A 27,827-nucleotide genomic window follows, 5' to 3' on the forward strand; every position below is an offset into this window, starting at 1 on the left:
TTATTTCATATGAATGTAATATTGCTGATTTGAATTGGCAGAATTTTGTAGGTTTAATTATATTTAATAATAAATCTGTTGAGTTTATAATTATGTAAGAGTAATTTGTACATTACTCTTATACATAAGGAATTTATTCCCAGCTTTATTTTGTTCATATTTAAGTAACATTACATTAAATACAACTTAGTACAATACTTGGGATCTCAAATATTTTTCCTTCAAAAGGGATTCATACAAATTGAAAGACACCATATTTCTTCAAGGAAGACTCAGTATCATAAAAATGTTTATTCTAAGTTAATTTACATATTTAATTTAATCTCAATAAAAATACCATCAGGATTTTTTTCTGGCACTAGTCTACTTGATTACAAAGTTTATTTGTAAGAAAAAACCAGTAAGAGGAGCCAGGAAAATCATTAAAAAGAATGAGGGGGAGGCTGCCTCTGCCATCTGTTAGAACATGTTACTAATGCCTCTCCAATTAAAAGTGTTGTAGTGGCACATAAATAGACAGGCCAATGGAAAAGTAAAGAAACCGCATACACCAACCCAAATCTATGTGGAAATTTGTTACATGATAAAGATATCATTTTGTTCAGTGGGGAAGAAGACTTTTTCTTTTTTAGATGAAATTACATAAGGGGAAAGGACTTTTTAATGAATAGTGTTACAACAACCGACAACAAGTGTTAGCTTGTGGATAAAGATAAAATTTCTCACATTGCTCATCAAGAAAAACTTTAGACGTAAAACTGCACCAAAAAGAATAAAATACCTGGGAATAAACCTAACCAAGGAAGTGAAAGACCTATACTCTGAAAACTCTGAGACACTCATGAGAGAAATTATAGAAGACACAAATAAGTGGAAATCTATCCCACGCTTATGGATAGGAAGATTAATATTGTCAAAATGACCATCCTGCCCAAATCAATTTACAGATTCAATGCAATCCCTATCAAAATTCCAACAGCATTTTTCAATAAACTAGAACAAATAGTTTTAAAATTCATATGGAATCACAAAAGACCCCAAATAGTCAAATTAATCCTAAGAAAGAAGAACAAAGCTGGGGGGATTACACTTCATGACTTCAAGCTATACTACAAAGCTATAATAATCAAAACAGTATGGTGCTGGCACAAACAGACTCAAATCAATTGAACAGAGTCCAGATATAAATCCATACATATTAAGTCAATTAATTAAGATACAATAAAGGAGCCATGAATACACAATGGGAAAAAGACAGCTCTTCAATAACTGGTGTTGGGAAAACTGGACAGCTACATGCAAGAGAATGAAACTGGATTACTGCCTAAGTCCATACACAAAAGTAAAGTTGAAATGGATCAAAGACTTGAATTTAAGTCATGAAACCACAAAACTCTTAGAAGAAAACATAGGCAAAAATCTCCTGAACATAGTATGAACAATTTTTTCCTGGACACATCTCCTCAGGCAAGGGAAACAAAATAAAAAATGAACAAGGGGGACTACATCAAAGTAAAAACCTTTGTACAGAAAAGGACACCACCAGCAGAAAAGGCAACCTACAGTACAGGAGGATATATTAGAAATGATTGATTTGATAAGGGGTTAACATCCAAAATATATAAAGAGCTCACACAACTCAAAACCAAAAAAACAAATAACCCGGTTAAAAAATGGGTGGAGGATCTGAACAGATATTTTTCCAACGAAGAAAATGATGGAAATCTATGCACATGAAAAAATGTTCCACATTGCTAATCATCAGGGAAATGCAAATCAAAACCGCAATGAGATATCACTTCACACCAGTCAGAATACCCACTCCAAAAGACAAGAAACAACAAATGCTGTCAAGGAAAAATAGAAATACCATTTGACCCAGTAATTCTACTTTTTGGAATTTACCTGAAGAAAACAAAATCCCTGATTCAAAAAGATACACGCACCCCTATGTTTACTGCTGCATTATTTACAACAGCTAGATATGGAAGCAACCTAAGTGTCCATCAATAGATGAATGGATAAGGAAGATGTGATACATACACATAGTGGAATATTATTCAGCCATTAAAAAAGAAATCCTATTTGCAGCAACATGGATAGATCTAGAAGGTATTATGCTCAGTGAAATATAAATACAAAGCAAAACAGAACAAGCAAAACAGCAGTAGATTCACAGACACTCAGATGTGACTGGTGGTTACCATTGGAGAGGGGTTGGGGTGAGTGGGTAGGGAGATTGAGGGAGATAAAGGGGCATAAAAATTCTCAATCATAATGTAGGTTAGTCACGGGGGTAATAGTATAGCATGGAGAATATAGTCAGTGATTCTGCAACACCTTCCTATGTTGACAGACAGTAGCTGTATTAGTGGGGTGAGGATTTAATAATATGGATAACTGTTGAACTACAGTGTTCTTTACTTGAAAGCAATATGATTGTATATCAACTATACTTCAATTAAAAAAAAAAGAAACTTTAAATAAAATGAATGAAAAAAAAAAGAAAGAAAACATACAGGTCCTGAAAAAAAAAAATGAGCTCCTTTACAGCATGGGAGTTGGAGATGTCTTACTATGACTCAAAAAGCAGAAGCCATACATTCTAGATAAATGTGAGCACATAAAAATTTAAAAACAAAACTTTTTACATGGGAAAAATACATAAGCAAAGTAAAAAAGGCAGCTTGGGAAGATATTTTTAACACTTATAAAAAGAAAATATCCCTAATACATGAAGAATTTTTCAAACCCACTTTGGAAAGCAGTTTGTCAGTTTCTTAAAAAGTTAAACACAATTTACCATATGATGCAGCAATTCCATTCTCAGGTATTTACCCAAGAGAAATGCAAACTTATATTCACAAAAGATGTGCATGTGAATGCTTATATAGCAGCATTATTCATAATAGCAAAAAGCTAGAAACAATGCAAGTGTCCAGCAACTGATAAATGAGTAAATAAAATGTGGTACATCTATACAATGGAATATCATTCAGCAATCAAAAGGAATGAAATACTAATACATGTTCAACATGGATGAACCTTGAAAACATTACCCAAGTTAGAGCCAGTCGTAAAAGGCCACATATTGCATGATGTCAGTTACATGAACTCTCCAGAACAGGCAAATACATGGAGACACAAAGTAGGCTAGTGGTTGCCAGGGGCTGGGGTAGGAGGTAGTGACTGCTAACAGGTAAGTAGTTCCTTTATGGGATGATGAAAATGTCCTGGAATGGTGATGATTTTACAAACTTGAATATAGTATAAACCACTATCTGTACATTCTAAAAGGGTGAATTCAATGGTATGTGAATTATAACTTAATTCTTAAAAAATAGTAACAAAAACAGAAACACTAGGATTTAATTCTAGTCACTGAATGTGTCTCTGAACAACTCACTTCACTTTAGCCTGTAGTTCTCCATCTGTGTGAATAGCTCCATAAGCCTTCCTAAGGGGCCTATCTAATCAGATATGAGTAAGCATACAGCTTGAGGGGAAGAAGCTGACATCTTAGAAACTGAAGGAGAGCTCCTACTTCACAAAGAATAAGCCTTTGTTAGAGCTCTCAATATAAATAATTTACTAGTTATCATTCCTTAAAAGCCTATGTGTCAGGAAGTATAAGTGCTTTTCAAGTATTATTTCATTCTCACAGCATTCCAAGGTAAGCACAATAAGAAACAAGACTGTGAGGGGTTAAATGATTTGACCAATGAAAATACTCCAACTGAACTTCGAACTCAGATCTACATCACTTTAAATAGCAATCTCTTTGCACCAAAGTATAACAATATGAAGTCTGGATTTGAATTCTGTACCTGCTATTTAATGATTTACCTCTTAAATAACGCAAAAAAAGGCACTAATGTGTATATTCTAATTAAAACACTGTAGAAATTTAAGAACACAACATAGTACTATTGATAAAGCAAAAATATGTTAAAAATGAAAGGTTTTAATAATCTATAGTCTCTCTAAAGGTAATGGAATGTACTAAAGCAGTGACTTCCAAAACTTACTCCTCTCAAGCACACCAGACATTAGAGATTCAATGTTTGTGTCCCCCTAAAATTCAGTTATCTCCTGACATCCAATGTGATGATACTTGGAGATGGGGCCTGTGGGAGGTGATGAGGTCATGCAGTTATAGCCCTCAGGAATGGGATCAGTGCCCATATAAAAGAGATCCCACGTAGCTTATTGTCCCCTCCTGCCATGTGAGGACCCAGTAGGCAGACTGCAATCTACAAACCCGGAAGTAGTCCCCACTAGGCACAGAATCTGCCAGCATCTTGATCTTGAACTTCCCGGCCTCCAGAATGAGGAATAAATTTCTGTTATAAGCCACCCAGTCTATGGTATTTTTGTCATGGCAACCCTAAGATACCAGTTACAAGTAGGGATCCCAGATCAGAGTAGCTCCAAAATCTTTAATAAGAAAGTTCAAAACCATTATTTTAGCATCTATCATTTGCTGGTATCTATCAAGGAACAATGAAACCAGGATTTTGGGTCTCATCCAAGAGAAAGTGTTAGTGTCCTGAAAGGGAATGTATTGTAGCAACTAAACCTATCTTGAATCCTGGTTCTACCACATTCTAGTTGGGTGACCTTTAATCTCTGAGTCCGAATTTTCTTACACATAAATGCCGGGAATTTCTTAGTATTGCAAGGTTGTGGGCAGATTAAATAACATACATAAAGCTACTACTATGATGCCTGGCATATAGTTCTTACCCACCCCCCTAAAAAAAGGAATTGCCATTAGTACATTATACTCTGGAATTACATTTCAATTTGAAAAACTAAGTTATGGAAACTCAAGAAAAATTATAAACTCAAAACCACCTTGAATATGCAAACACATCTAAATAAGGTTTAGTGAAATTGAAGGCAAAAGTTTATGCAAAGTATTTGAAAGAGTAAGTCATATAAAAGACTGTCAAAGGAACAGGCTCAACTTGAGAGTAAGAGACCAGGGAGTGAGAAAAGATGGGAAGAAAAAAGCAAATAAAGAAGGATGCTTTGAGACTGCTGGAAGTGAGATTTCCTTAATTAGGACTGACTGAGGAAAAGGAAAGGCTGAATTCTAGAGTATTTGCAAAGAAATAAGATACACAGGATATTACCAGGAAAACAACTATGAATCCAGAAAACACGGCGGGTCCCAGAATTGACAGATTCAATTTCTAGTCCTTAGTTGCTTTACTGCTAAGCTTCTAGGGTGCCTTAGTATGAGGAAGATTTGTTTTTATTTTCTCACTTAAGAGAAAATACTGTCTCCTGCCTCTTAGTTTACCTTACAGAATACAGAATTCTCTGAGCCTGTTTCTTCAACTATACAGTGAAGTGGTAAGATGAGATCATTTTGAAGCTCTTTTCCAGCTCTATGATCCTAGGAGGGAGAGAGTCTCTAACCATCACTAACATTAGCTGAGGCCTGCCTCTACTCCAACATGAAGTAGGAAAGAAAAATACAGGAAAAGAAGCTACTTGAGGACTACATAAAATTCACCAACATATGCTCTTCTTTTCACAATACTATAAAGAAACATCTTGTTAAATAACTATTTTCCAGGATAAGCAGTTGGCCTAGATTAAAAAGACGAAAGAATCTATTCAAAGAGGATAAGGTACAATTATACAATCTTCTGATCAGATTTTCCCTTAGTATTTTTCTTCAGTCCTTCATTTTCAGAGAACTTGTTTTGACAAAGTGAGAAGCTGAGCTCTAATTAAACTTATTGAAGCATGTATAGTTTTATTAAAAAGCTAATATTTTTATCTTTTTACAGAGTGCTGGTATACAGAAAGATCAAATTTTTGTTTAAGAAAGTCATCAACTAAGAAACATAACAACAATAAATCTTACATTAATTTCATACTCCAGGTTAATTTTCTCAAATAATCTGTGTGGATCAGTTTCCAGATCCTCCTGATTCATGTTACAGTCCTACCTTTTTGTCTTCCAAAGCCAAAACGATCTCATTTTATATTATATGAAAGCTTCTACCACCTCTTTTGCACCCACTGATCTTTCTCTTCCATTAAGGCTTTTTCATATTTCTACTGTGTATCATAGTCAGGTCTCTACTTCTTTACACTTCCTCCTGGTTTTTCCAACGATTTTCACCACCCCTACACCCCACTGTTTTAATTTATGATTCTCCTTTCTCTTTTTTGTAGGACCCACTTTCATAGTACTGCATTTCCTAACCTCATCTCCTTTTTGATCAGTTTTTATACCTAACATCTCTCCATAGCCCAAGGTTTCTCTAGTCCTTATTCCAAAAGTATCTACCAACCCATCTCTAGAATCTCAAACACACAATCTTGATTATTTCATACCTAAGTATTCTTTCTAATCCTTTTCTCTTTACATTCACTAGTCTCCAAAATCCTGTTCGATACTACACATATCCCTTACAACCAACTGCTTATTCAATTCTCTGCTTTCCAGCAATTTTCTCTTCCCTGTTCAACTCATCATATTCTCTCTCCTACACCTAAGTATCGCCTAACTTGGTACAAGCCATTCAACAACCTAAAATTCCAAAAGCTTATCTCTTCAACATAGCTCCTCTGTTCCCAGCAAATGGTTTCCATCAAAATATTTTAGTGGCTACTCTCAATGCTTCATTAATTCTGAGGTCTTATCAGACCAGCACATAGTCTCCACCATACTTTTTGCCCAGCAAAAATCACTGCCCAAATCTGTCTCTTAAGCTTCCCAAACCTTGCCTCTGCAGTACTCCCATTCACTAAACCCCGATTCCTACTCATTTCTCAACCTCAAGAGCCCACGTCACTCTTTAAGCTCTTCAGCCGTCTCCTTCATCACTCCTCCCATTATTCACCCTCACTTCTCAGAACATTACCATTACCCTTAACAGTCCTCCTGACTATGTTCTCCATCTTTCCTTAAGCCTGTCCCCAAGCTTTCTCAGTTCTCCCTTAAAGATACCTCATATCCTAGTCACCCCCTCATTCCCTCAATCTGCCTCTTACACCAGCTCTCTCTAGAACCTTCTGACCCCTAGTTCTCTCTTCTTCTCCAACCCTGCTTCAGATGTTTTCTATTTTCCTCAGCTTTTCTAATACCTAGTTCTCACAATCTTCTTATTCCTCCCAAATCTTTCCAGAGTTATTTCCCTAATACCCCCTCAACTTTTCTCTCAGTCATTCACCATTTCCCTCAACCCTCCCTCGCAGATTTCAGCCCACCTTTGTCACCGCCCTATTCCTTCTCCCCAAACCTCCTCTATCCCTTCTTCTGGAGGTGCCTCCCACATCTCTTAAATTATCTTTTCAGCTTCCTAAATCTGCCTCATTTCCATTGACTTGGCGCCTCCCGTAGTCCCCAAATCTGCCTTCTACTCCATCCAAACGTCTTCAGGCCGCCGCCAACATTCTCTCCTCTCCATAGCCTCCCTTGCCGTGCCTCTCGAAACGCCAAGGCCCCATTCTCCAATGGCCGGCCTGGCCTCTAGGGGGAAGGGGTACAGGTCACGTACCCCATTCGCATCTTGGCTCCGCTCTGACTGCCCCCGCTGCCGGGTAGAGGAGGGCGGGAGGGCAGGCGGCCGAGATGCATGCTCTTCTCGAGGGCCGACATGAAGGGCAGGCCGCAGGCAGCTGAAGAGTAACCGAAGCTTAGTCCCACGCTACGTGCGGCCCAGCCGGTCACGGATCGCTCTCCTAGCGACGCCCTGTAGCCTTTGGACAGCAACCAGCAATCGGCAGCACCGCCCACCGGCTCCCTAAACTCCACCCACTCTCAGCGCTTCCATCGGAAGTGCGCAACAGCCCTCCACAAAGGTAGCTGGGTAACGGAGTCTGAGGACCCCTCAAACCCCAGCGGAGAACTCGACCCCCTCGCCCTCACAGGAAATAAGAGCTCCTGAAGGAAATGCACCCTAGGCAATGGAGTCCTCAATACCCCTTTGCGCTTGCGCAGTTGGAGGCGACCCTAGTCAATCCCACAGAGGCGGTATGGCAAAGCATCCTGGGAGTTGTAGTTTTTTGGAGGAAAGGAGTCTTGGCGCCCTCTCTTCTCACTGCTTCTCAGAGTCTGTTAGAGAAAGAGCCGCTTCTTCCTGCCTCCCAGTCTGCCCAGCGGCGCCGGTTGCTGGGGAACACAGGCGCCCTGGGAAGGGATGGCGGGAGGCCACGGCTTTGGTGCTGGGGCCGGAGTTGATTTGGTGAAGAAGAGGTCGGGCTCGTCATGAAACAAGGAAAAGTCCAAGGGCCTGGGGGCGGCCGTAGCCGCAAGAAGAGAGGTAAACTGAACGACCAAAAGTTGAGGAACGCGTAATGCGGGGAGTTAGGGAGTTAGTTCCCGCCCTGTCGGGGGAAGAAAAAAAAAAGGACGGAGGAGGGAGAATAAACAGGGAATCAAGGTTAAAAGGGAGGGCTAGTGGCTTTCTGACGAATGGAAAGGAAATAAGGGCTAGACTTGGGGGCAAAGTGGGCGAATAGATGGGGCTACGTGAAAGCCAGAAAGGTACGGGTAGACTGCTTCTAGAGGAAGAGAACAAAACATTCTAGGAGATTTTTGGCTTTTCCTTTTTAAAAATTGACATACAATATTTTGTTAGTGTCAGGTGTACAACAAAATGATCAGATATTTGTGTATGTTGAGATATCACCACAATGTCTAGTTAGCATCCATCGCCACACACTAATTACAAAAGATTTTTCTCGTGATGAGAGTGTTTAAGTTCTACTCTTAGCAACTTTCAAATGTACAATACACTATCATGAACTATGTGCTGTACTTTATATCCCCATGATTTAGATGTGTTTTTCATAACAAAGTTAAATGTATGAGTGAGTGTGTGAGGGGGTATAGCTTTGGAGGGCCATATGGGACTGGAAAAATCTTAGATTGGAGAGGGAAGTATGTCAATAAAGCCTAATCTGAAAGGATTCCATTTTGTGTATTGCTTAATCCCCAAGAAGTAGCAAAAAGCAAGACTGAGTAAATGTTGGTTGAATGAATCAAGCATGAGACAATCATAAAGCATGAAGGATTACTGGTGGGAGTTGGGAAAGATAGTTGTGGAGAGAGGAAGAAACAGTGGGGAGTGACACAGTATAGAAGGTGAGGGCATGATATCTTTCAAGGATCAGAGGTGAGAAGAGTGTAGCAAGAGGACCTTATCAGGTTAGTATGCTCAAAGAGAAATAAACTTACCAGGAGAGTAGGGAAATATTAGTTACAGTGATAACAGTCACCCTAAGAACCCAGGGCAGATCAAAAGACTTGGAAATTGAATCTCTACAGGGCTGCCTCAAAGAGAACGAAAAATTGGGTGACTCTGCTTTTTATACTGTAGACAAAGAGGTATTAGGAAGGGTAACAGTGCATTAGGCCATTGGATTGAGGACTGAAGCTATAGTTTGGAAAGGTATCTTAGTCAAGCTGCTTAAAGATAACATAGTTGAAGATAACTAAGGCAGTTTTGAGACAGTGCCTTTCCTGCCAGGACAGGATATGAGAGAGGAGCATGGATGTGTTCGAGGCAGGTGCTCCCTGTGTCAAACCACTGAAGCATATTTGGTTGATAGAAGGAAATCAAAATAGAAATAACACAAGAATGTCCTTCTCATTATACCGTACTCACTACATATATCTTAAAATACTGTTTTCCTTTTGAGGCAGCCCTTGTAGAGATTCAATTTCCGGTTTCCTGATCCGCCCTGGGTTCCTAGAGTGCCTTTTCTCACAGACGCCAACATTTTCCTACTCTCCTGGTGAGCTTGGTTGTCTTGGAGCATATATATGCGTATACAGTCATGTTCACGTATACAGTTAGGTATAATTTTTACATATTGAAACTAGTTATTCATAATGATTATAGTGTAACTCTTTCCACTTTACAGAGCAGAGAGGGTTTCATTTTAGAAATCCAAGGAATTAATTTTATAGATTCCTGATATGAGAGACTCCAGTAGATTTTCTTCTTGTGAGGCATGACCACTCCCCAAGGGAAAAGTCAGAGTAATAGAAAGATGTGTATAATATAGGAACAATTTCTTAAATTTCCTAAGTCATGGTTAGAAGATCCTAAGTAGAAAACAATCAGGGTCATTAAAGGAAAGTTTTATGAAAAGTCATGATTAATTGCCTCATTTACATTTGATTATCTCTGAAATACAATAAATATTATAAAAGCCAATAAATATTATGAACACAGCAGTGTTAAAGAATAGTGGAAGAATCTGAAGGTGATAGTCTGTCCTCACTGACTATGATGTTAGCAGGAAAGCAAAGACACAGTTTAAGGTGGTCTTTATTGAAATGATGACTTGTATAGTATAGGCTTATTCCTTTGAGTGTTGAGTGAAGGGATTTGTTGCAATTTTATGTTTAGTGATGGTTTTAAAGAGAGTTAGGAAAAGATAGCATAATCTTAAAACCTGTGGAACTTGCAATAATCAAAACAGCAGTGCTTGAAAGAAAAATTTCAACTACTTCTGAGATACTAAAATCTATCTACAGTATCATATTTGTATTTTTCAAATATCTTTCAATTAAAGAGGAGTTTGTATTAGCATGTCTTAAGTTGGTATGCTCTTTACATACAATAAGCTGAATCAAACCCTAAGTATTAATTAGTTTATCAGTGTGGCTTAAGTGACCGGGTGACCAGATTGGTTATTATATGGTCTGGTTTGCTATGTGCTTCTCATGTATTAGGATTAGCCTTCTCTGTATATAGACACTGAAATGTTTTTGTGTGTTTTCATTCAAAAAGCACATGATATGTTTTACTATTTAGTCTAAATTTTCACATATTTTGGATTCCCCCACAGGTTTGAGTGATATTTCTCCATCTACAAGCCTACCACCTCTGGTTGAGGGCCAGCTACGCTGCTTTCTAAAACTTACTGTTAATAAGGTCATATGGAAGATTGCAAAGCCTCCCACTTGTGTACTTGTCCGAGTGAGATGGTGGGGAGAAACCTCAGATGGAACCCTCTTTTGTCCCAGAGACACAGTGCAGACTGAACCAAAAGCTGTGAGAACAACTACACGTTATGCTGTTCGTTGTGGTCCAAAGCAGTTTACCTCTTATCTAACAGGTATATTTATGTCTTATTTCATCTGTTGGTCTAATAAGCATGTGGTTATGTTAATAGATGTTATTGTATACCTACTATTTATGACATTGTTAATTATTGAGGAATCAAAGAGGTTTTGTAATAGCCACCATTTGTTGAGTGTATACAATGTGCCAGCAGTTGATACATATTATTTCTGATCCTTAGTATTCCTGAAAGAGGTATTTTCTCTATTTTATGACCGTGAAATTGAAGTTCAGAGGGATAAATAAATACTCTCTAAGCTTACATAGTTGATAACTGGCAAAACTAAGATTTGAACTGGCTTCTGACACCAAAACTCATGCACTTTTCATCACACCATGCTTCTTTAAGTAATAACTTTAGTCTCTGCTCTGAAACTTTAATTATGTTCTAGGAAAGAGGATATAGATATAAAATTTACTAATAGTGAAAGATAATATATGCTAAATGCCAAATGAGTGGTTTAGTGAGTTGGTGATAAGGGTTTTCAGAGAAGGGAAAGATACCCCTTTAGGGATCCAAGAGCCTTGGTTTCTTCATTTCTGTCAAGGAAAGCATTCTAAATGTACTATATTATTTTTCTGTTCAGGTCAGCTTTCACATAAACACATTTTGGATGGTGGGTTATTAAATCAATCCAGTTCAAGTTAATAAGAAGCATTTATCACGTAAATATTGTTGGGGTAAGAATACTGGAGAGTCAGAGGTGAATTAAAGGTTAATCTGTTCCTAAGAAGTTTACATTTTATTAAGAAAAAAATTTGGAAATGTGAAATGTAAAGAAAAAATTCAGTCATTCAAAAAATATATATTGAACCTTTAGCATTGCTAGACATTTTGCTAGGTATTGTGGGGATTACCAATTGAATTTAAAAATTTAATCAGAATGGTATCCAATTCTAACTGAATTCACAGAGAAGTTTAGTTACAATGGTAGGTAGAAAGCAGTAATTGGTATTAAAGAATCCCCTTAGACACTCCGAGTATTGTAAACCTAAGACAAAAGTGTAAGATAAATTCTAGCCGAAATAAGCAGGCAAAGAGAGGCAACAAAGGGCCAGGTAATTTATTTAAATACCCCCGGGTGAGGTTCTATGGCCTTCTTGTCACAGGCCAGAGAAGTCACACCCGGTTAGGGAGGTTGGGGGCTTATAAGGGATTAGGAGGGGGAGGAGTGGGCAAGCTATCCTAGGGGGTGTGGAGAGGTATGATTGGCTAGAGGTAACATAATAGACAACTAGAGACTTTTCCTTCCAAGAGGGAGGAGGCTGACATCCGGGTCTTAGTTGGCACATCAGGATGGAATTCAGAGAGAGCTGTCCCCTTTCCATATATGGCACAGACTTTGGGGTCTGGTCTGTTCTCCCCCAATGGCATCTCTCTGTTCTGTTTGCATGTCCTTGTTTTTCCTTTCTCCAGCCTAACATTCCAGCCTTTTGGTCATAATGGGCGACGACTCAATCTGGCTACTTCCAGCTGACAAGGGGCGTCGTGGGGGTTTGAGGCTGGTGTTAGGCCGAAGGAGGGGGTTCAATGAGAAGAGTTGCATAATGGTGAAGTAACATCTGGTTGGTGGCAACTTGGGTTATCTGGGTTAGCTGCTGTTGGAGGAACTTGAGGACCAAGGGGCAACTAAGAGTAAACCACAAACTGTTATTAAGGGGCCCAGTAAGGGCATTAGCCAGGCTATTATGGGGGACTGGAATTCTGGATTGAGTTTATATCTCAATGACTAGCATTAGGATTTAGTATAGATAAGACTGCATTATTGAAACAATACTTTTCTCTAAAATCACCCTTATTTTTATTAGAAGTAGCTAGATTAAGAAAATAATTAACAGCTGGCTTGATTATTTGCATAAGTGCAGCAAGAAGAGCAATTGATTACATAGGCTCTTTTAAATATGCTTTGCTGGAACTTTTTGTAAGGAATTTCAGATTGAACTTTTAAGGGCTTTTTGAGGCCAGAAAGCCAAGTTAGACTTGCTCTCAGGTTGTGCCTGCAATACCTGTACATTTGGGTGAATTCTTCTCTTCTCTGAGGTTCCCAAAACATTCTTGAGGTTCTTGCATCTGCCAGGCAGTGACTTTCTTTACTCACCTGGTAAGGCTGCTGGGAATTTTGTAAGCAAGGTACTAGGCCAGTTCTTTTAAGGGGCTTTGTTGGCTTTATAAAGTTAGTCTTAGTTCCTTAAAGCTGTCTGTTCATATCTGAATTTACACATGTGTCTCTCAGGTATGACGTTCCAGTCAAAGCCTTGGTAATATAACCAGTGATTTTAATTGGTTCTTTTACAAGGAAAGCAGATTCTTATTGAACTTGTGCAAATAAATATACTGCCATGAAATATAAAAATAGTTACTGAGAGTTTTTAAATTCTGGAGGGATCAGGTAGAAAGATAAAGTTTCAATTCTGCTTATAAAGGCAGTCATTTACTAAACTGTTGTCAGCTTAAGAGAAAAAGCTTAAAACACTTTATCAACAACATTTGAAACAAAAAGCCACAAAATCATCTTCTTTAGTTTACTTAATCCTATGTAACTAATACTTGTTCTGCTGTAATTTAGTTTTTTACTAGCTTAAGAGTAATAAAATAGTGACTATAAATAATAAAAGACTTACAAATGACAGTGGTTAAAGATCTGATGAGAGCTTACTGTAAGACAGTTGACATAAGGAAATTCTGATATTTCTGTAACACAAAACATTCAGTAACAAAGTTCAGCATCATTCCTTTTGACAGTGCCCTCCAGGCAATTAAGCAGGTAATTATATATCAGATAAATAAGCTAAATTAGCCAAATACTTTCTCCAATGAGAAAAAGGTTTTCTGACATGTTCTAGGGGCTCTCTGGAAAATATCAGAGTTAACTAGAGGCAAAAGCACTTTTTTGAATTTGATTTTGGGAAGTTGTTAAAAGTTTTAAGACACTTGCTTAAATAGGACCATAGGTTGCTATGAAGCAACACTTATCTAATTAACTAGAATGACAACAAAGTACTTCAAAGGCAAATAAAGGTTACACAGTTGTTATCAAAGTTTAGCTTTTTGTCCTTTTAATATTAAGATCTCATTTTCTTAAAGATCTGACAACTCACTGAGACTTTAAGCATAAGAAACTGCTTTGATAAAACAATTAGAAGAACTTTCTACAATCTTTCAATATTAAGAGCAGAGTTAAGAAAACTTTGTCTTTTTAACTGAAAACAAAATTGTAATTTTGCTGTGTACTTGATACTGAGACTCATTTGCTTTAATTTTATATAGTATGACTATATTAAATTCTTCTACAAACTTTTCACAACTTTCTTTTATCAAGACATTTTTTAGCATGCAGAAATGTTTTCCTTACTACTTTAAGTAGTTTTGATTAGAACTTAAAACTATTACTTTAACCTTCAGTGAACACTAAAAAATAGGCTACTGTAAACTGTTACACCAGCATTTTTCAGATTGATACATTTATGAACGTATATTATCATTTTAGGAAATGTGTTTTATAGCACAATTTCTTATTAGGCACAAAATATGTCTATATAACTTAGCAAACTTTAAGAATTTTGGTTACTACAAAAATTCTCAGGCTGTTTGCATATATATATATATATATATATATATATATATATATATATATATATACTGTTATACATTAATATAGTATTATTATTAAGATGTTTATTTGCTAGGATTGTTTACTTATTTTTAGCAACTATGCTAAATTCTTACAAAACCTTTACTGAATGTTAGACAAAGCCAAGCCTTTTAAGCATTTTATTCTTAAAAGATTTAGCAGATAACATTGACTTAAATGATCTTAGGTAAACTTAGGCAGCTGATAACAACAGGGACATGCCCGCCTCAGCTAAACTCAAATTAGCATTAATGCTTAACATTTTTTACTAGTTTCTCTGGAAGTTCCAGAATGCTCAGTCTTCATAAGCGCTGTGTTAAATAAAATATTTTCCATTTATACACTTAGACACACAAACGTACAAACTGAGATACAACGACTACAGTCAGCAACACTTTTTTCATAAAAACATATACACAGATAGACAAACCGATACAAAGACTTAAGTCACTGATATCCAATTGCCCTCTCTCTTCTCAGCTTCTTGTCTGTGGCTTCTGGAACTAGAGGGCAGGAAGGGCATGTTCTGGTGGGGGAAGAGGGCGGTGAAGGTGGAAGGAGATGGAGAGGGGGTGGTGCAGCCACTGGAAGAGGAGAGCAGGACAATGGCATGGTTGAGAATGCAGGACTTTAAGATAGAGGCGACACATGTGAAGACAAAGGACTTAAAGATGGTGGTGGAGAGAGGGGGAGGGGATTGTGAGCTGAGGGAGGTGGGCGACTGAGGTTTTCTGGCGGATCTGAAAAGGAAGGACTGAGCAGAGTAAGAGGCTGACAATCTTTAACTGGAGATCGGGCTAGGAGAACCTGAGTCATTGAACACAACATAAAGGTCTGGACAGGAGTGCAAAGTCTAAAAAGCCTGCACATATGAGATTTCATTCTACTTTCTGCTCCGGTGGCAATAATTAGTTAAGTTGGTGAGGAGGCTGAAATCAAAAGTTCCCTCAGGGGGCCAGTGAGATTGGTTGTCCAAGGGATACTGAGGCCTGGCCTCAAAGCAAAGAAAGACTAGCTTCCGTTTGTGAACTTCCTGGGACAAATATAGAGTAGCCAGATTAGAAATGAGACACTGCAATGGGATCTGAGCCTCTGCTTTCATGGGCTGGTTCCTCATGTCTGCACCACTTCCTAAAAAAAAATCCCGCTGAGAGGAGCACCCAGCGTCCCAAGTGCACCAAGTCACAAGAGACAGCCTGGGTGAGGGACGTCTCCCCAACCGCAGGGGCCAGGGGTGAGTATCCCGGATACTCGCAACGGATGGGCTGAATGCCCAGACCTGGACATAGCTATGATTTCGGGTGGACCAGGTGAAACGGAGTTAGGAAGGGAAGCAGACCGGGGGAAACTGAGGGACTCACCAGAAAATAGTCCAAGCAGCGGAGAGCAGGCTGAGGTCCCGAGTCAGGGAAGGAGGGGATGGGGCCACCGGTGGCCCATCAGAGCCCCGCGCTCACGCTCCTTCCTGTTTCAGCACCATATGTAAGATAAATTCTAGCCGAAATAAGCAGGCAAAGAGAGGCAACAAAGGGCCAGGTAATTTATTTAAATACCCCCGGGTGAGGTTCTGTGGCCTTCTTGTCACAGGCCAGAGAAGTCACACCCAGTAGGGAGGTGGGGGGCTTATAAGGGATTAGGAGGGGGAGGAGTGGGCAAGCTATCCTAGGGGGTGTGGAGAGGTATGATTGGCTAGAGGTGACATAATAGACAACTAGAGACTTTTTTCCTTCCAAGAGGGAGGAGGCTGACATTCCGGTCTTAGTTGGCACATCAGGGTGGAATTCAGGGAGAGCTGTCCCCTTTCCATATATGGCACAGACTTTGGGGTCTGGTCTGTTCTCCCCCAATGGCATCTCTCTGTTCTGTTTGCATGTCCTTGTTTTTCCTTTCTCCAGCCTAACAAAAATCATCAGATGGTATTTTTATATAACTCAATAAATGAAGAGTGATTAGAAATTCTTCAGTAAGAGAGGTCTTTATTAATATAATCAACAGATCAGACATTTGAGCATCCTGTGGTATAATAAAGAATGCATTAACTTGGCAGTTGAACTTTAGGTTGGTGTTAATCAGCAGTGGGATATTAGGATAGTCTGCAGTTCTGATCTCCTTTATCCTCATCTGTAAAATGGGGTTTAATAGCTGCCCTTTCACCTTGCTTTTTTCATGAAGCAGCAGGCTGGTTGAATGAGAAGAACATGGGCTTTGAGGTCAGTCAGTCATGAATTTGAACGCTGGGTTTGGGGTTGGATGACTGTGATGCTGGGAGGTTCCTTGGTTTCCTATTAGTTACTTGGGGTTAATAGCACTTACCTAGCAGAAATTATTGTGAAGATTAAATGGAAAAATTTTTGTAAAATGATTGGTCAAGTCCCTGGCACATTGTAAGTGTATTATAAAAATATAGGGGAGATTTAAGATGGCGGCGTGAGAAGTGAGACAGAGAACTCCTCCAAAAACCACAAATAGTACAAAAATATAGTTAATTAATACAACTAATCCTAAAACAGCAACCAGAAAGAAGGCTGAACCAGACTGCATACAGACCTCACAAACAGAGCGGACCTCACAAAACAGAGTAACACGAAAGCCTTAATCCGGCTGGACCCAAGCCCTTCCCCCACCCCAGCTCACCAGAGGGAGGAAAAGAAATGGAGTGGGGAGGGGGTGGAAGCTTGGGACTGCTGAACACCTAGCCCTGGAGATCTGCTTTTTGAGCAGGAACGTATATTGGGTGGTGCTCTGGACCCTGGGGAGCTGGGACAGGCCGAGTGCTTGAGAGACTGAGATTCCCCTATTTGTGGGGGAGGGGATCCACATCCGGCTGCTCTGTGTCAGAGGAAAAGCAGGCAGTCTGAGAGGCTTCCTAGCAGGGAGAGGGCTGCTGAAGGGGCGGGGTTTGCACAAAGCTTGCTGTGTGGGGGAGGGGAGAGCTGAACAGGGTTGTCTGGGTGCACTCAACCCAGCGGGAACTTTGAGGAGCTTCAAGCACCCCATCCCCCTGGCTGTCCACTCAGCTCCGAGGCCCCCCACTGTGACACAGCGTGCTGCCCCTTCTTCCTAGCCTGCTGGCACTGGTTTCCAGATTGGCAGTCACTGTGCTGGCCTCAGGCCAGCCAGAGGGAGGCCCCACCTACAACAACTAGAGACGCAAAGCACAGAAGCTTACACCTGTGTGCTCGGCCCACTGGCTCTGACACTGGAGTGAGGCACTGCTAACAGGAATCAGGAAACAGATCTTTCCTTCCCCCAGGCACCAGCTCCCGCTCTCCTGTGACCCCCAACCTCACACTAGGGTCTAAGCAGCCCCAGAGACTGGAGCTTCTGGGCACTAGTGGGCACCACACAGAAATATGAAACGTCAAAAGAACCTGGTTCAGACCAAAATCTCACAAACCCCAGAAGAAGGGCCAAATGAAACTGAACTCACCAATCTTCCTGAAAGAGAGTTCAAAATAAAAATTATAAACATGCTTATGGAGGTACAGAAAAATATTCAAGAACTCAGGAATGAATTTAAGGCAGAGATTCAATCATTAAGAAATTCCGTATCTGAAAAGAAACATACAATGGAGGGATTTCAAAGCAGATTAGATATAGTAAAAAAGGTGGTAAATGTAATAGAAATTAAAGACGAGGAATACAAAGAAGCTGAGGCACACAGAGAAAAAAGAATCTCTAAGAATGAAAGAATATTGAGAACTGTGTGACCAATCCAAACAGAATAATATTCACATTATAGGGGTATCAGAAGAAGAAGAGAGAGAAAAGGGGATAGAAAGTGTTATTGAGGAGGTAATTGCTGAAGACTTTCCCAATCTGGGGAAGGAGACAGTCTCTCAAGCCGTGGATGTACACAGATCTCCCAACACAAAGGACCCAAGGAAGACAACATCAAGACATATAATAATTAAAATGGCAAAGAACAAGGATAAAGACAGACTTTTAAAAGCAGCTAGAGAGAGAAAAAAAGATCACATACAAAAGAAAACCCATCAGGCTATCATCAGACTTCTCAACAGAAACCTTACAGGCCAGAAGGGAGTGGCATGATATATATAATGCAATGAAGCAGAATGGCCTTGAACCAAGAATACTATACCCAGCAAGGCTATCATTTAAATTTGAAGGAGGGATTAAACAATTTTCAGATAAGCAAAAGTGGAGAGAAATTACCTCTCACAAACCACCTCTACAGTGCATTTTGGAGGGACTCCTATAAATGGAACTATTCCTAAGGCTAAATAGATGTCACCCAAGGGACAAAGAGTACAGAATATGATTCATAACATACAAAGAATGAAGGAGGGAAAAAAAAGAACCTTTAGGTTGTGTTTTCTAATAGCATACAAAGTGAGTTAGACTGTTAGATAGTAAGGGAATTACCCTTGAACCTTTGGTAACCACGAATCTAAAACCTGCAATGGCAATAAGTACATACCTATTGATAATCACCCTAAATGTAAATGGTCTGAATGCACCAATCAAAAGACATGGAGTTACTGAATGTATGAAAAACAAGACCCATCTACATGCTGCCTACAAGAGACTCACTTCAAACCCAAAGACATACACAGACTGAAAGTAAAGGGATGGAAAAAGATATTTCATGCAACTAATAGTGAGAAAAAAGCAGGAGTTGCAGTACTTGTATCAGACAAAATAGACTTCAAAACAAAGAAACTAACAAGAGACAAAGAAGGACCTTACATAATGATAAAAGGAGCAGTCCAACAAGAGGATACAACTATTATAAATAAATATGCACCCACAAGAGGATCACCTACATATGTGAAACAAATACTAACAGAATTAAAGGGAGAAATAGAATGCAATGCATTCATTTTAGGAGACTTCAATACACCACTCACTTCAAAGGACAGACCAACCAGACAGAAAATAAGTAAAGAGACAAAGGCAACATATTAGAACATATTAAACAACATATTAGAACAGATGGACCTAACGGACATCTACAGAACACTCCATCCAAAAGCAACAGGATACACATTCTTCTCAAGTGCACATGGAACATTTTCAAGAATAGATCATATACTAGGCCACAAAAAGAACCTAGTAAATTCAAAAAGATTGAAATTGTGCCAACCAGCTTCTCAGATCACAAAGGTATGAAAAAAGAAATAAATTACACAAAGAAAATGAAAAAGCCCCACAAACACATGGAGGCTTAATAACATGCTCCTAAATAATCAATGGATCAATGACCAAATAAAGACAGAGATCAAGCAATATATGGAGACAAATAACAACAATAGTTCAACAACACAAAATCTGTGGGACGCAGCAAAGGCCATTATAAGAGTAAAGTATATTGCAATACAGGCCTACCTCAGGAAAGAACAATAATCCCAAATGAACAGGCTAAACTCACAATTAATGAAACTAGAAAAGAAAGAACAAATGAGGCCCAAAATCAGTAGAAGGAGGGACATAATAAAGATTAAAGCAGAAATAAATAAAATTGAGAAGAAAAAAACAATAGAATCAGTGAAAGCAAGAGCTGGTTCTTTGAGAAAATAAACAAAATAGATAAACCCCTAGCCAGACTTATCAAGAAAAAAAGAGATTCTACACACATGAACAGAATCAGAAATGAGAAAGAAAATATCACAATGGACACCAGAGAAGTACAAAGAATTATGAGACAATACTATGAAAATTTATATGGTAACAAACTGGATAACGTAGAGGAAATGGACAACCTTCTAGAAAAATACAACTTTCAAAGGCTGACCCAGAAAGAAACAGAAAATCTGAATAGACCAATTACCAGCAAGGCAATTGAATTGGTAATCAAAGAACTACCTAAGAACAAAACCCCTGTACCAGATGGTTTCACTGCTGAATTTTATCAAACGTTTAGTGAAGACCTGACACCAATCCTCCTTAAAGTTTTCCAGAAAATAGAGGAGGAGGAAATACTCCCAAACTCATTCTACGAGTCCAACATCACTCTAATACCAAAACCAGGCAAAGACCGCACAAAAAAAGAAAATTACAGGCCAATATCCCTGATGAAGATAGATGAAAAAATACTCAACAAAATATTAGCAAACCGAATTCAAAAATACATCAAAAAGATCATCCATCATGATCAAGTGGGATTCATCCCAGAGATGCAAGGATGGTACAACATTTGAATATCCATCAACATCATCCACCACATCAACAAAAAGAAGGACAAAAGCCACATGATCATCTCCATAGATGCTGGAAAAGAATTTGACAAATTCAACATCCATTCATGATAAAAACTCTCAACAAAATGGTTATAGAGGGCAAATACCTCACCATAATAAAGGCCATATATGACAAACCCACTATTATACTTAATAGCAAGAAGCTGAAAGCTTAAAATCAGGAACAAGACAAGGATGCCCACTCTCCCCACTTTTATTCAGCATAGTTCTGGAGGTCCTAGCCACAACAATCAGACAACACAAAGAAATAAAAGGCATCCAGATTGGCAAGGAAGAAGTCAAACTGTCCCTGTCCACTCCAAAACTACTAAATCTAATATGCATGGAAATCTGTGGTATTCCTATACACTAATGATGAACTAGCAGAAAGAGAAATCAGGAAAACAATTCCATTCACAACTGCATCAAAAAGAATAAAATACCTAGGAATAAACCTAACCAAGTAAGTGAAAGACTTTACCCTGAAAACTACAAGACACTCTTAAGAGAAATTAAAGAGGACACTCATAAATGGAAAATCATCCTATGCTCTTGCGTAGGAAGAATTAATATTGGCAAAATTACCATCCTGCCTAAAGCAATCTACAGATTCAATGCAATCCTTATCAAAATATCTACAGCATTCTTCAATGAACTAGAGCAAATAGTTCTAAAATTCATATGGAACGACAAAAGACCCTGAATAGCCAAAGCAATCCTGAGAAGGAAGAATAAAGTGGGGGGGATCTCACTCTCCAACTTCAAGCTCTACTACAAAGCCACAGTAATGAAGACAATTTGGTACTGGCACAAGAACAGAGCCACAGACCAGTGGAACAGAATAGAGAGCCCAGATATAAACCCCAAGCATATATGGTCAATTAATATATAATAAAGGAGCCATGGATATACAGTGGGGAAATGACAGCCTTTTCAACAGCTGGTATTGGCAAAACTGGACAGCTGCATGTAAGTGAATGAAAATGGATTATTGTCTAACCCTGTGCACAAAAGTAAACTCAAAATAGATCAAAGACCTGAATGTAAGTCATGAAACCATAAAACTCTTAGAAAAAAATATAGGCAAAAATCTCTTGGACATAAACATGAGCAACTTCTTCATGAACATATGTCTCCGGGCAAGGGAAACAAAAGCAAAAATGAACAAGTGGGACTATATCAAACTAAAAAGCTTCTGTACAGCAAAGGATACCATCAGTAGAACAAAAAGACCTCCTTCAGTATGGGAGAATATATTCATAATTGAAATATCTGATAAGGTGTTGACATCCAAATTATATAAAGAGCTCATGCACCTCAACAAGCAAAAAGCAAATAAGCCAATTAAAAAATGGGCAGAGGATCTGAAGACACTTCTCCAAAGAAGAAATTCAGATGGCCAATAGGCACATGAAAAGATGCTCCACATCACCAATCATCAGAGAAATGCCAATTAAAACCACAATGAGATATCACCTCACACCAGTTAGGACGGCCACCATCCAAAAGCCAAACAACAACAATTGTTGGCGATGATATGGAGAAATTGGAACCCTCCTACACTGCAGGTGGGAATGTAAACTAGTTCAACCATTGTGAAAAGCTGTATGGAGTTTCCTCGAAAAATTCAAAATAGAAATATAATTTGACCCAGGAATCCCACTCCTAGGAATTTACCCCAAGAATGGAGGAGTCCAGTTTGAAAAAGACATACGCACCCCTGTGTTTATCGCAGCACTATTTACAAAGCCAAGAAAAGGAAGCAACCTAAATGTCCGTCAGTAGATGAATGGATAAAGAAGATGTTGTGCATATACACAATGGAATATTATTCAGCCATAAGAAGAAAACAAATCCTACCATTTGCAACAACATGGATGGAGCTGGAGGGTATTATGCTCAGTGAAATAAGCCAGACAAGTATCAAATGATTTCACTCATCTGTGGAGTATAAGTACAAAGAAAAAACTGAAGGAACAAAACACCCACAGACTGACAGAATCCAAGAATGTACTAACAGTTACCAAAGGGAAAGGGACTGGGGAGGATGGGTGGAAAGGGAGGGATAAGGGAAATAAGGGGGCATTACTATTAGCACACATAATGTAGCAGTGGAGGACATGGGAAAGGTAGTATATACAGAGAAGACAAGTAATCATTCTGTAGCATCTTACTACGCTGATGGACAGTGACTGTAATGGGGTATGAGGGGGGGACTTGATAATAGGGGGTGTTTAGTAACCATAATCAACTAATAATCAACTAATTGTACATTAATGATACCAAAATAAAAATAAATAAATACATAAATAAAGTCTTTGGCACTGTGGGGGATACAGAGATTTTAGATGTAATCCCTGATAAAAAGGAGCTTATAGATTAGTTGGAAAAAAAACAGAAGTTGCATATATGTAATAGTAGTGAGCAATGCCAGAAAATAATTAAATATCTGATTCCTTAGTACATATTCTATATGAATATTCCAGGAAGTTAATAAGGGCTAAACATATAAGCTGTTAGGAAACCAGTATCCTATTCTGTTCTGCTTGACTTTGAGCAAGCCATTTCATCTTTCTGGGCCTTAATTTTCCCATTTGTAAATTGAAGTGGTTAACCACCAAATGGGCCAGTACTCAAATTTCATTATTCTAGTTAGGAAAAAAGCTTTGGAGAAGGTAGGATTTGAATAGGAGAGAAATGAGGTGAACTTTGTAAGTGATGGCCCAGCTGTGGACATGAGTGTGACATAAGAAAATAAAGACACAAGAAATAAACATTAGTTTATAAGAGTATGTGCTTGAAACCGAAAACTTGGAAAAAGTATTGCTATTTCTTAAGCCTTGTGATCAGTATGTGTTTTAATATTATTGTTCTATGTACTGTTTTGTATGCATATTTCATTTAAAAGAAAATAAAATGCATAAAGTATACTAATGACTATATTGTCACATATTAGCATAAAACTTGAATGGGTCCAGGTTGGGAAGAGGAAGGCAGTAAAATGGAGTATATGAATTCTTCAGATTAAAATAATATATAGGAACAGTTGAAAATGCATAGCATTTTACAGTCTATAAAATACTTTCAGCAGCATTATAAATAGCACACATAATGTAGGAGGGGGCACTTGGAAGGCAGTATAGCACAGAGAAGGCAAGTAGTGGCCGTATAGCATCTTACTATGCTGATGGAAAGTGACTGTAATGGGGTATGTGGTGGGGACTTGATAATGGGGGGAATCTAGAAACCACCCTCATGTGATTGTATATTGATTATACCATAATTAAAAAAATACTTTCAGGTTCATCATCTTATTTGATGTTTAAAATGAACCTGTGAAGGAGGTAGGGTGGTTTATTTTATTCATTCTTTTTTATCTGTTTCATCTTATCCTGAATGTAAGTTAGGGCAGTTGCAAAAGCAGCTGAGTACAGGAAGATTTTTTTTAATTGAGAAAATCTTTGCATTTTAAATCTTTAAAACTTTGTTTAAGGAAGGTAAACATAGAGTGGGAGGAATAAGAGAAAGCCACTGGGAAATACCAGAATGCATGCTGTAAGGCCCTGTACATTGGCAGTGGTTATTATCCTTGTTTTCTAAGTGATGAATTTGAGTTTCAGATTAGGAAGTATCCTACCAAGGTCACCCTAACACCAACCCTAATTTCAGGAATGAAGGCTCAAAGACCATTCCTGTTTCTGTATATGCCATACTACCTCAGGAAATTGAGGGAGTATAGGATTCTGAGATATACCTCATATTCTCTTCTTACATCTTTATCTTTTATCTCTTTACAGAAAATAGCATCCATGAAAATGTTTGGAGCATGGGAAAGTTAGGGTAGAAACTGAGAAAATTGCAGTACTTCACTGAGCCTCACTACCTGATTTTTTCCCTCTCTTTAATCAGATAGGATTCAGTTAGTAGGAATGTGAAAGACTATGGGAATGGGAAGAATGATGAATAGTAGAGATTCTAATTCTATAGCAAAGTGAAAGATAAGAGTCAGAAGCATATTAGGAATTAATTTTTTTTCTTGCTGGAAGTAATAAATAATAAAGCAGCATGGTATAATGTACTTTATAGTTGACCATAAGTTTGGTTACTTTAAGGCTGGTTAAACCTAGGAGTGTTGTATGACCTCTCTGAGCCTCAGTGTTATCCTCAAATGGGGATGGAGAAAACTGTCACAAATTTGTGAAGAGAATTAATGAGGCATGACATACCCTTTTAGTCAATAACCCACAGATGTTGGTACATTTCCCTTATTCTGCATATACACATTATTTTATAGTCTTCAAAGCACTTTTACATCTATTAGCTCATAAGATTTTCAGATAACTTTCATTTGTAGGTAAGAAAGGGACTGCAATATGTTAAGTAATTTACCTAAAATCATACAGCGACCTTAAGCAACCACCATATGAGAGGACAGTGTGCTACATATTTTACTTGCATTACTCCCTCCCTTACACAACTATGATGTAGTATTACAATGCCTATTTTACAGACAACTAGCTTACACAGAAGTAGCTTGTGAATATTGGAGCCTGACACAATCCTAGGACTTCTAATTTTAAGTCCTGTGCTCTTTTCACTGGAGTATTGAACAAATGATGAAAATGAATCATTTTCTCAACTTTGTAAGGAAATATTCAGAAGTTACACTGTCCTGAAATAATCTCAGTTTCCATAGCGTGCCTTACTTGTCTTCTGCTGTAAATTATTACCATGTGAAGGTATTAAGTCTAAGTAACTAGTTGAAGAATACAGTTAAGAAGTGTATTTCCATTCTCTTGGTTCCAAGTGCCCTCAGTATTTCAGTGCTCCAATTATAACTGAGGAGTAAGCAATTAGATATTCTTGGGAGGCAGGGTCCTAACTGCATCTATGCAAGAGAAGTCCTTTGTCCAGTTTAAAACTAGAGATGGTAAGAATAAAAGAACTGAGGATTTTTGCTTTTATATTTCAATACCAAAGCCTGAGTTTTTACCAGATATGTTTTTTAAAATACTCTTGTAAAGATACTTTCCTTATCAGATACTTGATATGCTAAATATTTTATTCATTGTTCTTCTCTAAAACTTTCTTCTTTTAATCTTGGGTTCACTTGTCCCTACACCCAGAATGATATTGTTGAGCATGTGGCTTATTTGAAAAATAAAATAATTTTTTAAGTAAAAAAGTTTTCTAAAATATACTCTCCTGCCCACTTCCAAAAAAATAAAAATAAAAGTAAGTGAAAAATATCTGTATGTGTTGTAACTTTCTGATTAGATATGGCTGTGCTCGTGCTGGAAGTAATCACCAAACTTGATCATCTTCCAATTGGTAGAGCTCAGATCAGTGGACTAGCCCAGCTTTCTCCAACCCATCACATCAGTGGACTTTTTACCATTGTTTCACCAACATCTAAGAAACTTGGAGAACTCCAGGTAAAAATGTTTTAATTCTTTGTTGCATAGAATAAAAGTTTTGGGGCACAAATAGTTAAGTCTGTTTGTAGAATGGAAAGGGACATGACTCACATATACCATGCTAATTCCCACTTCAATCCTTTGGTCATGTTTTTACCCAAAGTTCGTAACATACATTTGTTTCCCACTTACCTAGATTCTCTTAGTGCTTTGCAGCCCATCTCATGTTCCAAGGATCCTTCACAGCAACTACCACACTCAGTCTTCTCCATACTCTTAATTAAATTTATAATAACACTAATTATATAATCATTGTTCAGTTTATATCCACCATAGTCTCCAAAATTATATATTGAGAGAATCTCCCTTTGATTTAGTTTCTAGGTTCCCTGGGAAAGTAGGACAGTATTTTCTACTTCCTTTGTTTTTCTCCTACCTTCTAACACAGTGCCAAGCAATAATTGCTTGTTTGACTCATGTAAGTGGTATCTGATATATTCATTGATTGATTCGGCCTACATTTTTTTGATACACTGTTATATGCCACTAACTTAATATGACAGAAGAAATGGTCCTTTCATTTAATTTTCCAAAGTCATGTGGGAGGAAATGGAAAAGAGTAACAAGTAGAATGCAATGTGATACATATTATACTATAGATATATATGGGATGGTGGGAAAGAACATGGAAGGGTCCCTTTCTGAGGAATACTCTTTGGGAGTGCTTCCTAGAGAATTCTGAGTAGTTAAACCCCTTAGAAAGCTCATGAGGTTTATGCCTTGTCGAGTGTATTCTAAAATATGTATAGCTATTTAGGCATGTTTATAAGAAAATAGTTCAAAAAAGACAAAAAAATGTATAACATTACCAGATGTAAGAACTTACTATAAAATCACCAGCATATTATTGTGTCAATGGAACAGAATATAGAGTCCAGAAATAGATCCAAGTAGAAGAACTTAATATTTTTTAAATTGTATTTATCATATTAAATTTAAAAATGAAATAATAGTAACACCTTATGTTGGTAACTTTATGGGGAAGTAAGCCTGGTTTACTCAGACTTTTTTGATAATAGTATATAAATTTGCATCAGACCTGTAAGAGAGTTTGGAATTATGTTTCAAGAGCCATAAAAATCATCATATATCATTTACCTCAGCAGTTCTACCCTTGGGAACATAAGGAAATAACATAAAAAGAGAGGGAGGCTATATACTTAGGCCTAGTATGAAATTATACTTTTAATATTGAAAAAAATGAAATTTATTCAACAACATTAAAATTGTAGTCAATGAACTATTGTCTCCGTAAGAGACAAAATTACATAGTTATAATTATGTGGCAGCATGGACAAATGATTTGGGGTTGATGACAAATGAGAATTAAAATTATATCTACATATGTACATATGATCAATGGGAAGGAAAACATGGAAAAGTGAAAACAGGATTCTAGGTGAGGTTTTTTTCCTA

General features: G+C 38.0%; 2 protein-coding genes across 5 annotated transcripts in view; one reads left to right on the forward strand and one right to left on the reverse strand.

Annotated features, from left to right (window-relative positions):
- The window catches only part of PPME1 (protein phosphatase methylesterase 1), a 64,684-nt gene extending 56,761 nt beyond the window's left edge, over positions 1 to 7,923 (reverse strand). For both annotated transcript variants that reach the window (XR_012122578.1, XM_073216022.1), the window contains exon 1: positions 7,524 to 7,923. Coding sequence is in view for 1 of the 2 variants with exons in the window: in XM_073216022.1 (XP_073072123.1) it covers positions 7,524 to 7,624 (101 nt within the window). In the remaining variant the exon portion in view is untranslated. The remainder of the gene's footprint in view (positions 1 to 7,523) is intronic.
- A 131-nt stretch (positions 7,924 to 8,054) lies between these two features.
- C2CD3 (C2 domain containing 3 centriole elongation regulator) overlaps positions 8,055 to 27,827 on the forward strand; it is a 147,895-nt gene continuing 128,122 nt past the window's right edge. For 2 of the 3 annotated variants that reach the window (XM_037026238.2, XM_037026237.2), the window contains exons 1-3: positions 8,055 to 8,288; positions 10,828 to 11,097; positions 26,212 to 26,369. In XM_037026238.2, the coding sequence (XP_036882133.2) occupies positions 8,234 to 8,288; positions 10,828 to 11,097; positions 26,212 to 26,369 (483 nt within the window). In that variant the 5' untranslated portion in view covers positions 8,055 to 8,233. Of the gene's footprint in view, positions 8,289 to 10,827; positions 11,098 to 26,211; positions 26,370 to 27,827 lie in introns of those variants that run through there. The other variant, XM_037026239.2, reaches the window with a different exon arrangement.

This window comes from Manis javanica, chromosome 11 (assembly GCF_040802235.1).
Source record: "Manis javanica isolate MJ-LG chromosome 11, MJ_LKY, whole genome shotgun sequence".
Lineage (NCBI taxonomy): Eukaryota > Metazoa > Chordata > Mammalia > Pholidota > Manidae > Manis > Manis javanica.